Source organism: Diuraphis noxia, unplaced genomic scaffold, assembly GCF_037042655.1.
Source record: "Diuraphis noxia isolate RWA-SAM2 unplaced genomic scaffold, SU_Dnox_SAM2 contig0002, whole genome shotgun sequence".
Lineage (NCBI taxonomy): Eukaryota > Metazoa > Arthropoda > Insecta > Hemiptera > Aphididae > Diuraphis > Diuraphis noxia.
This window is the reverse complement of record NW_028301712.1, coordinates 47,664,810-47,677,620: the sequence shown is the minus strand read 5'-3', so window position 1 is coordinate 47,677,620 and position 12,811 is coordinate 47,664,810. Positions and strand designations below refer to the sequence as shown.

The 12,811-nt window shown below is 26.7% G+C and overlaps 1 protein-coding gene across 2 annotated transcripts in view; it reads left to right on the top strand.

Moving 5' to 3' along the window:
• Positions 1-2,213: 2,213 nt before the first annotated feature.
• Positions 2,214-12,811, top strand: part of ssp6 (PDZ domain-containing short spindle 6) — a 39,604-nt gene continuing 29,006 nt past the window's right edge. For both annotated transcript variants that reach the window (XM_015517516.2, XM_015517514.2), the window contains exon 1: positions 2,214-2,738. In XM_015517516.2, the coding sequence (XP_015373002.2) occupies positions 2,631-2,738 (108 nt within the window). In that variant the 5' untranslated portion in view covers positions 2,214-2,630. The remainder of the gene's footprint in view (positions 2,739-12,811) is intronic.

The window sequence follows — 12,811 nt, the reverse complement described above, 5'->3', positions numbered from 1 at the left end:
AAAAATTAAATAAATACTGTGGTCGTATACTTGCATGTATAATTTTAATATATTTAAAATGTGTGATGTTTATCTGTGGTATTTATATCGTATAAAATGACTAACGCAAAATACAATATTTTATTTCATGATTTAATCTTAAATAGCCACATATACCTATATATACTTATATATGGCTATATAGGTATTATACCAAGGCTTAAAATATATTGTAGTAGTTTAGTAGTGATGTAATTCAATAATTCATAGATAAAATGTAGTTATAGTGTATATATTTTTAAAACAACATTTTAATTACAACTCATTAAAGATCAAAAACTAAGACCACTTGCATGTTTTCATCTTGACATTAAGTAATATTTATGCGAAGTGGATCATAATAAAAAATTTCCTTTTTTTCAGTGCTGCAGAAAATTTATAGAAAACGCGGGGTACCCACTTTAATACAATTTAAGTTCGTTATTTGACGTACATGATTTCCTAGTATTTTAAAATAATTTTTAATAATAGTAGGTGCTTCAAAATATCAAAACTCATAAAAATTATTGATTTAATTAAATCATTAATAAAATATAACCTTATACATAAACATCGACCATTGTTAATCGTACATGATTACAATTCTTAAATTGATTTAATAATGTGTGGTCAATAGTCACTGCACTTATAATTAATATTATATTTAACATCATAATTTTTATTTTATTTATAACAGATACACTTATATCTAAGTAATTTTAGATATTGAGCGAAGCGAGAATACCTTTAACAATACTATTTCATTTTGTTATTTTGAAACAGATAATTCGTATATCCACGATAAATGGAATCATGCAAGACATCATGACTGTACGCTATTTAATATCTATAGAATAATAAAGTTTGATAACAATAATAATAGTAGATTTTATACAAATTTATACGATAATATACTAGTTAGTATTTTTCTATTACACTACACCTAAACTTATTTATTTACATTGCGCCATCTGCAGTATTGCCAGTATTGGACCGAATTTTGTGCATACAAATATCCGGGAGTTTAAACATCCCAATCTTCCGTTTGTACGTTACTAGAGAGTAGAGGTATATGCTGAGCTATAAGTAAAATAGGTGTACCTACGGACGTACGAATACTACGATGTACGTATCACGCGCATCCGTACATTGTACATCAGAACGTTTTGTCACGTACCTACATTTGGGTTCACGTGTTAATCATAATAATATAATATTTCTATTATATATTATATCTATTATTATATAGTCTATAACTTATTAAGCATTGGCCTATAGTCTATAGGTCATAGAATTTCATATTTAATACGTATTGTGTTTGTGCGACATTTCTCTTTATAGCATGTCATTGCAGTGACGCATTTCACTCGCACTAATACACTATAGTCGCATTACAGGATGCTCGGTCGAGCTCGAGATAGCTATAAAAATATAATATTTCGTTTTATATTTATGGTGTATAGGTTATAGGTAACTACATTATGTGTCATAAAAATGAATAATCAGCGTTTACGAATTACGACAAGACACTTACTTAATAGTACATGAAGTCATTTAGATTAAGTTTTAAGCAAATATCTAAAATTATTATTGTTTACGTAATTGTATTTTATATTAAAAATTTTAACTATATGCAGATCTATAGTTTTTACATTTCCGTATATCTGTAGGTTATTATAATTTTCGCTCAGCAAAAAAGCCGTCTTTAATGGGCAACTACCCATATAATTTTAAGCACATGGCAACATACGGCACCATCTTGTGGCTTACACTAGGTTATTCATTTGTACATAACATGAAATCTATTGATTTGTAATAAATAATAGTCAATAGTGATATAGGTATTATTATATTATATTATGTTCTTAAGTCAGTCGTGTGTATATTAATACGTATGAATAATAAATACATATAATATACGCGTTTGACGAGTGGTACACGCGTTCACACTTACAATATTGTACGATATCGTTTCCGGTTTCGCGAAACGAGTTCGAAAAGTTGTGGTGCTTGTGCCAGATGCGGTTTTTGTTTTCGTACCAAGTATTTATTACTATTATTATTAATACCAATTAAATCGATGGGCCGCCGGGAAGCAACCGACACGATCGCCTCTGACGCCCGCGGTGGCAGCGGCGGTCTCGAACAGCTGATCATACGCACGCGCCACACTGCCGCAGACGCCACTCGTGCGACGGTGGGCAGTCAGTCGTCGTCGCGCCGTATTGACGTTTGTGGTAATGGAGTGCGATCCGGTCGAAACCGCGGCTGTTGATTATAATACACACATTAGACTGCAATAATAATTTTCAAAACCTTTTGAACAGTGCATATTTACTGTTTATTTTTTACTCGTGGGCCGCCACAAAATTTTATACACTCATCGCATTGTTTACATATTTTATTGGATGCGGTTACGTTTATTTTTTACCTTCGTTTTTAAATTATTCACATTTTTTTATCTATAGAAATATCAACGACAACTTTTCTGTTCGTTATTCAATATATTATATCATAGCGTTTCGACGTCGACGGGAATCATTTGTTATTCTTATTCGCGTATTAATATTATCATACTACCTACGACGACCGACGGTTATGTGCGACCGGCTATGAGTTCGCCAAAGTCGTCGGACAGGAAATCGGGTAGGAAACAGTCGTTTTCACAACAACGGTCCTCCAACGAAGACATTTATCAGCAGGACGAATACGACACTCCGGTAAGCGAGTTATTGCTGTTATAGTGTTATTATCGTTGCACGTCAACAACGGTTTTCATGTAATGATAATGAGTTTCCGTGATTAATACGGATATTAATAATACATTAATACCTCGATTAATACCAATCGTTTAATGGACAATATAGTTATAGTTTAATATGTAAAGTTAAAAGTGTGCGATGATTTTTCGATGAGCGTGAAACATTGAAAACTGCAAAACATAGTCTGTTTATTTAGGTATTGCACTCACGACGGTCGATAAGCATGACTCGCCTCAAAGTTGTCTATATTTAGGTGTGGATAAAGTGTTGATAACTTATCAATTACTACTGTCATATGAACATAATATGACGTTTTGAAGCAAACTAGATATTTTTGTATTTTAGACCCACAGTTGGCGATTCCGATTCTTATATAAATATTTTAACGATTAGAGTAATAATATATACCTATTAATAATTATCAATAATCAAACCGTATAATTGTATTAAATATTGTAGGTTGTAGGTATATTCGTATAATAAGCAGATGTTCGAAAACGTAAACATTATGCTGTTTTTACCTACCTATGTATAGGCTACATTAAGTTGTTTATACCCTAATGCCTATTATATTATTCAAGTATTGAAGAATTGACGTTTGACATCGTTCTCAGATTTCTACCTGAAAATACCTGAATACCTAAATGCCTACATGGCTTTATAATTATTATATGCATATTAAAATTAATGTTTTTAATGTTTTTCATTGTAAATATTTATTAACAGTCAGGATCATTTGGAAATTGTTTGATTTGTAACAACAAAGAAAGTTTATAAATAAAATAAAATATCTGAACTATTGAAAACTTTTATTATGTATCTGATGAAATATGGTTTGACTATTTAAATGTGGAGACACTGGAGACTAATCAAATATATAAACTATGAGCTATATTATGATGAACAATGCAAATAATAATATGTAACTTGCATTATACATTATAATACCGAGCATAATACACATTCAGTTTCATAATATGTTGGTTTTTTATTTCTCTGATAAGAGCAATATAATGGTACATTTAACAGTAAATAAAAAGTTAGTTTTAATAGTGTTGTGACTTTGAACTTCCTAGTCATAATTTATTTTGTAAATTAAAAATGATGCAAGTTTTATTGATTTATCGTTTATGACAAAATTGCGAATAGGTTTTTACAAGAACTATAAAAATTTCCACTGTCTTAACATATTTGTTACTGTTTATTTTTTACAAAATATTGTTGTCAATTGTAAAATCTATATTAAAATCTATTTTCTAAAAAAAAATGTTCATTTTGAAATAAGGTTTTATCCTTCTTGTAGTGATAAACTATATAGAGTGCTGCCAGATGCCGACATGCAGTCATATAGAGTTTGAGATTAACAAAGGGGTGTTCAGCTAGTCATTTCACATAATAGCGTGCATAATAGTATGCACCCTGTGTAGTGTGTATGACTCATTGTTTTGGTTTACTATTGAGATACTATTACAAATTTACGTTATTTTAGACGTCAATAATAATATTGCATAATACCAATATGCACATCTCAAATTATACATATAGCATTGATTAAATATACAATATATATATATATATACAGTATATTTAATCAATGCATTTAGTATGCCACAATAAAAAGTATTATCTTCCATTTACTGCAAAATAATAAAAGTTTACTCTAATAGCTTAAATAAATATCATTCAATTTAAAAACTAGTCGAAATTAAAGTAAACCTATTTTATTTATACCTATTATTATATTTTATATTTTATTTTATTACATTATACTTTATAAGCACAATCAATAATTTGGAAAACGTATTTTTCAAATATTTTAACAAGATAATAATTTTATATTATTTTTATCTTAAGCTTTAAGTATTTTTATTTTTCTAATATTAGATAGGTAGGTTGACAATTCCTAGTTGTAAATGAGTAATAATTATGGAAACAATAATTTACAAGATGTGCACTTAAAAAAAATTTTTAAAACAACATGTATATCTTTGATTTTTAATTAATTATATTTGATTATTTTTATAGTTTTATAGTGCCTCGTCTAGTGCAAATAAAAATCTTATAAAAATTAATTTTAAACTTGAGCTTTGTTGGCCTTACAAGTTTATAAATAATATAAACATATTATAAGCATACTAGGTACATTTTAAATAATTTTTAAAGCACAATTTTGTCATTGGATAGTTATTTATGGGTAAAAAAAGGTAGTGTTAGGCAATGTTAGGCTTATATTACAATGAGTAATTTAATTACCAATTGTTATGTAATGACGTTTAACAGACGTGAGTTCATTTAAAATAAATACTGTAAAATAAACACATTTGTCATAGTAACCCGGAGTAACCATACAATGTGCTATTTTTTAAAATTTTTTTTGATAATCAGAGACATTCTTTTAACACTGCATATCTGTTAATGGTTATAATCAATTTGAAGTTAATTACTTGATATATAATATGCATTATAGATTATAATCCATGACATTATGTGATTTATTCTTACAATGTTACAATTTATGTTTTTCTTAGACCAAAAATAAATTATACGTTTCTTTGGAACAACTATATTCTTTGACTCAATTATTGAGGTTTACCATGAGACATTTATTCAAAGTTGAGGTACCTGTTTAACAAAATAATAAGTTCTCCTTAATGTTCTATTAAGAAAATCCTACCAACAAGGACTTAGTCTGACTTATATCCGAGGTTTTATCTGTATAAGAGGAGAACCACTATCCTCCTAATTACGGCTAATTTTACCGAGTGTTTTACTTTATATATATAAAGGTATAAAATACATGTTTTTACAAAATTCAAAGTATTTTATTTCATGAAACTTCGGTGTATCTAATATTCTAATGTATTTTAGATGTATAAGTTTTTACGGCGTAGGTAATAGAAATTGTTTAGTTTGTTATATTATTATTAGTGTTTTGAATAATTCTTTTACAGTAAATATAAAATAATTAATATTGTCTCAAAAAGTATAAGTCTTTGAAAATGTTTTTATTTATGTATATAATTTGAAGTTATTATATAAAACAGCACATTTTGAAAAAAAATTATATTTTTGCTATTTTTATTGCTATAATTATTAAGTTTTTACTTTTTTAAATAACAACATAATATCATGTTATAATCATAATATTCTGAAAAAGAATTTGATTTTAATAATTTTTATGTGTAAAAATCAAATTTTAAACGAGTAGTTTATTAGTTAAATGTATCAAAGTTGTTATTAGCTGAGCAATAGACTAAAATTTTGCATTGTGTACACGGTGCCTCAGTGGCAGGCTACCACTACGGTTAACTCATCAGTTACCCATATTATTACATAAAGGATTAAATATGTTTTTGTATTACAATTTATAATTAATTAACTATTCGTTCGAATTTTGATTTTAGATTCTGAGCGGAGCTAATATCATAGCCTGTAACTAGGAGTGTAATGTATTAGTTAAATTTTTTTTTTGTGCTCGTAGACACTTTTTCTAGTAAAACAAGTGATCCAACTATCAACTTTAAAGGAGGTTTCCAGTAATAAATTGAATCTGGTTTGTAACTTGGAGGATTAAACGTATTTTTTTATCTTTTAATATAATCGGGAAAAACAGTAAAAAATACGATTATTTATAAAAATTTTAATATTATTAAAATAATTGTTTAATAATCTTAGTTAGTTGATTACCATAAGAGTTATATTGCCTTTGCTCCAAATGGTTTTCGTTGTGTAGAATTATACACCATTATTAAATTATTCAGAGAACGTGATCAGTGGCACCGAACACTATGTTAAGGTCGGGCCATGGCCCGACATATTTGGAAAATTTATGATAGGGCCGCTTTATATTGACCATTTTCCTCTACACGGTATGCCATTTTTTCTGATAGATGTTGGGTCTCTTGAAATATTTTTCGCCCTACTAGATTTTTAGGACTTCGGCGCCACTGAACGTGATACCTGCATGTGTTATTCTGTGGCCCTGTCTTACAAGTGCGTAACATAGCAATTTTTATTAGTTATAATAGATAATAACAATTTATATTTTAATTTTAAAACGATAGTATTTGATGAGTATTTTAAAATTTTAAATAGTTTTTACACCTTAAAATACTCCTAACTTGCTTTAAAATTAAAATATGATAAAAAGCCTATGAGGTTGTCTAGATAATAATCTTACCTTTACATTTTATTAGAGGTCAATTCACTCTAAATTTTAAACTAATAGAGCTACACGTGTTTCGCTGAGCATAAAATTACTATGTTACGCATTCTTGTAAGACGGAGACAACATATGTGAGTATCACATCCTCTTAACATATCGATTACATTGACCTAATCAACGACTAGGTAGGTACACTTGACAATGTATAGCAGATCGGTTACTCACCTGATAGATTTTTTTATTTTGTGGATCAAAATTAGGTTGTTATTATTATTTGTTATTTGTAAACTGACTTGTAATAGCATGTAATATGCTCAGATACTTTAATCTTAATAAATAAAATAAAAAAATTCTTAGATCAATAATATTCTTCAGAATACATACTAATAATGTTTTTAAACATTTAAAAATATACCTATGTTATAATTAAAAAGAGATGACAGTAGAAAAGAGTAAAAATGTTGTTTTGTATTAACTTCAAATTATGTAAAAAATATATTTTTAGAAACGTCAATAATTTTTTAAATATTGAGTTTTACTGTTAAAAGAATCATCTTGTAACAAAGTCAAAAGTAAGTACAAGATGGGTTCACAAACATTTTAATTTAGGTGTTTGGAGTATAATTATTTAAAAATTGCTATATGTCTAAAGTGAGTGTATTTATTATCCCTATCTCAATTCCCAATACAGATATGTAAGGCAAATAGTATATATTAAAGCTTTTTTTTATTTATGGTTAATTTATAAATTTGTTATATATTTCATAGATTATAATAAATTCGTGTAAGTACTGGAATATTCATTGCCTAGTTGTATCAGCAAACACTTGCCCTTTTCCTGTTTTCTGTTTTCAGTCTGTATTTGCAACTTGTTACTAAAGCAAAACACTTGGATATATGCATAACGCACATTTATGGCTCCATATAAAAAAAAAAAAAAAATTTATAATATAATATTAAACAATATAATGTTTTTATGTCAATTATCCGATGATGTGACCTTTTTGGATTTAAGTTGTATTTATGAAGTATTTAAAATGAACAGAATATATAAATTCATCTGACAATTAATAAAATGGATTCATATGGTATTTAATTAAATCTGGTTAAACCGTAGGTCAGGTAATGTTTGTACAATAAAATATCATAACATAAAAAATAGAGAGCTACTATATAAGTAAAGTGAGTAGTGACTACTGAGAAACCAAGATTTGTTTATTTTCGGTTCTGTTTGTGGGAAAATTAAGTTCTTTTAGTTAATTGGCAAAATGACACACCCATATTATGTATTTATTTGTGTTTCGTATGTGCTTTCACTTACTGACGATCGTCTCTAACACTCTAGCATACAATTGACGAAGCAATTAACAATATGCCAAGGACTTGGTGAATTTTTTCTCACTATCGTACTTGATTGTTTTCTTATATCTTATAGTGTTAAATGCTGTGTAATTGACAATTTATTATTATTGTTTTTTCTCTCCAATTGTTTCTCAACTATGTTTGTCGTAATTTTGGCAATATAAGAAACTTTTTTTTGACGGAAATATTCAAACGATCAAAAATGATTTCTAAATAAATATTACAAAGATAAATCTAACTAATGCATGTTTAAATATGAATACATTTTTAATTTACTTAAAGTAAAAATGAAAACTTTTCAATTATTAGTGTTAACCGCTGGCTGCAATACTGTTTAGTGTTTATTTTATATGATAAAAAAAATCAGTTTATTAATTGTTATTTTATTAATCTTATTAAAGTATCTATTAATTGTTTGATATATATGACCATGGGATCTATCATTATTAATATATAAATAATTATCTAATGACTTGGGCATATTTATAAATATTTTAAGTTTACTCTTCATAGCTTACTTTAAAATTAACAATATCTAATCGTACATTTTTAATTTTGATGCGTAGTATTGGTTTTACTGCAATTATGTGTTTCTTTTTTGTGTCTCGTTAGGTCTCGTTTACCTTTAGTAATAACATATTTTTTTTTATAACCGTCGTTTATATTTGACATTACTTATTTCATGTATAATGATTTACCTATCATTGAATTTAATTTTAGCATAGACGTTTTTGTGACCTACTTAATGACGATGTACGAAATCTACTACACACGTATGAGTTCACAAATTTTTTTATACGTGGAAAATAGAATTCGGTGAATTAAAATAATTACCTGCAATACTATCAGTAACTATACTTAAAAAGTTATCTCACGTCAGTCTATTGCAATACACCGATACTCATTGCGTGAGAAGCTGTGTTACTTCATGTTGTATTATTTTAAAATAGGTCAAATAAAGTTTTACTGACTCATTTGATGGCTAATTAATTATTCTATATTTGTTTTATATAACTATAAATCGGTGTGATTGATACAACAATTAAATTTCAATTGTTTTGTAATACTGTTTAGCTAAATCATAACTGGAGCGATGATAAGATCATTGCGTATAGAGTGATTTGATATAATATAGAAAGGAACTTAGGTTATAATTTAAGAGATTTGGATATATTATAATGTTGAATACCTACATCTAAAATTTATGTTAGACATTTTTTCTGAGTCCCATCATTGGTTACATTATGTCACAAATGGTTTGATGAAAAATGCACTTATTACTTAAATTGCTAATTTACTGTGGTTGTAAATAGGGAGTGAGAAGAAAACAGAAGCGATGGCTTATAAGGAAAGAAGTTTGTTTTGGTAGATGTGAACACTAGGTAATGGAAATTGTTCTTTACTCTTTAGAAATACTCTAGTAGCGGAGTATATTTGAAAAAAACTTAATATGAGGTATAGAATATTTTCTGATAAAATGAGAATTGAGAAGTGTAATTCGAGGGGATTTGGATTAATCTATTTAGTATTTACATACCCCGTTAATAGTACCTACCATTATTCAAGGGTGAGATGTTTTCGAATGAGTGAGAAATCAGTGTTTTAATGGGCACTCTCTAATTACCTTCTATATCACATATCTAGACTATTAATATATTAATTAATAGTAAATAAAATTAATATATTAATTAATATATTGATAGTTATACATATACTATCGATTATTATATCGATTTCCGTTATGTTAAAAATAATTTCCATGGGTCTATTTTATTAATTAAAATATTTATAATTATTTATAAATTTAAATTGGCATTAAATCAACCGACATTGAATTATTATTCAATTTTTCCCTTATTGTAATGTGGGACTTGATGTATTCGTCTGGATTAACTGCCGTACCTATATATTTAGGAGCGCTTTTACTTTAAAAAAAATAATTGGTGTTTGTAACTAGAAATTGATTAATATGAAAATGTAATTAATCGACGGAGGTGATTCAAAGGTCACTATACTTAAAATAGGAGGCAATTCAAGTGAATGAAATTTTTGAAACAGAATGCAATTTGAGAAACTTTTATAAAAAAGATTCATGGCCTCATGGGTGGCAATTTGAGGATAAGATTGGACTATGGGAGGCAATTTGTAATTCGTAATTTTAATAATCAACCGAAAATATCATATTTACCTAAAATAATTTGACAAATCTTAAGAATAGTGGACATCTTAATAAGCTTCGTCGTGGATGTGATAAATTTTTAATTAAGTATTTTGCCTGGCCTAAAAAGTGTTTCCTAGAAAAAACAGCGACGTTTAGTAGATCACTTTTACTTTTCCATACCAAATATATATAATATAATTATATATATATACTTTGATATACTAATGCTGAGAATCTGTGATTGTTTTTAATTATTTTTTTTTTGTCCAACGATAATTATTTTTTAGTCTGATATAGGCGCTAACTACAAAGTTATATACTATAATTTTTGAATAAATGACTCAGATTATTGGCAAAATTAATTGTACCTTACAACGGTTACCAGTATTTTTCCTAAATAATATTTTTTTTGAAATGTTGAACATTATAATTATGTTTGGTATATGTTTTAACGATTTTTTCTATTCCGAAAAACTTCTTCCAATATTGGAATAATTAGAGAGAAATATGCTCTTGTTATGAAAAGAAGTGGAAGGAAGATAATCGCGTTCCTCATCGGTTTACATCACACTTGATATCAATACCCAAACAACATTTGTCTGCTTATTTCACAAGAATAGACTATAAAAAAAAAATCAATTATTTAAAAAATATAACCAAATTTTCTACACGGAATTTATATACTATAGGTAATAAATAATTCATTACCTATAATTATTATATATATTGTGTTTTACTACTGCCGTAAAAAAAATATATTTTTACTCAGCCTGTTTTTATCATTGTAAAAATAATCTAATTTCTTATAGGTATTATACACATGAATATAAAACTTGACAGTTATCATAATATATCAATGTATTAATGTATATCTACAGAAAACTAAACAAAATCAGATTTTTTATATTCACCGTAGAGTTCAAAAGTTTACAATATTATACTAATTTTAGACTTTAAAAATTTTAATTATCTTCAGATTTTTTAAAAATTGAATTTCAATTTGGCAACTGAAAGAACAAAATAATTAAAAATAATACATATTATATTTTCCCATTTTTTGTATAAAATAATTATCAAAATATTATACTATCGTTTTAATTTGAGTTTTGTAAGTATGGTATGGTTATTATATTTTGTATCATGTAATTCTTCAACATTTTAATATACCTTTTCCCTTGTAATTTTAAGGCTTAATGTTGGTATGTAATTATATATTTTATTTTACTTTTTAAAATCATGGACCAAATTCAACACTCAAACTTGTTAAGTGGAACACATTTTTCTTAAATAAAAATAAATAGCAATGTGAACGGGAGTGAAAATTCAGAGTACAGCGAAAAGGAATATTGATAGATTACAAAGATGCAACCTACAGTGACATATATAGATCATTAGATCGTTTGTGGTTATAGTGGTATAAAACTATAAAATATTGTTTTATTTAGTATTAATGAATTATACTATTTTTTATTAATACAAATATTTATTTATTTTTTTTTTTTTTGAAATAATATTCTATTCAGGAAAAAGATTGTTCGGGAATTTCGATTCGAGAAGAATGTCAGCAACATCTTACTACCCGATTTAAATTAAAACATTATTAAAAGAAGAAAAAACTGAATTTTTAAATGTTATAATAATTATTATTAACCCATGTTAAAACAAGTTCTTTAAATGTTAATATAGTTTTAGCTTTCTAAATCATGTTTAATAAATTAATATTAAAATGTGTTGAAAATCAAAATTCACATTTATTTGATCATTGTAAATTTAATAATATTATATTGATCAAAACATACATTTAACATTCATTCATAGATATTATCACTTCAATCTATTGTTTAATAATTAATAATTAACTATTGGTATATTTATTACAATCTCAGTATCACCAATATTATTAATATCTGATGAAGTAACTTTAATTTAACATAAAACATTTAAATATATATTTCCTTCACCTATATTACTTAACAAATATTTAACACCATATTCTGAGTTGACTAAAAATGAAAGACCCCGTGAGTATTATCGTTATACTGCAGTAGTGTGGTCCATAAGTTATAACTATCAGCTTAAAGCGATAAATCACCTTGTAATGAATAATATAATATGTCATATGTACATATATACTCTTTATTTAAAGACTGAGACGAACATTTGAGAAGCGTATTTTTTTAGTAAGATTTTAACCTTCAATTTTGTTTACATATACGTACTATTCGAGGTACCATTATATAAAATACTAAAATGTTTAAAATGTAGTGGAAAAATGCGATTTGGTCAAGGACACAAGAAATGTGTATTCATTACTTTTATATGCTCGAATTATTGTGAAAGAAA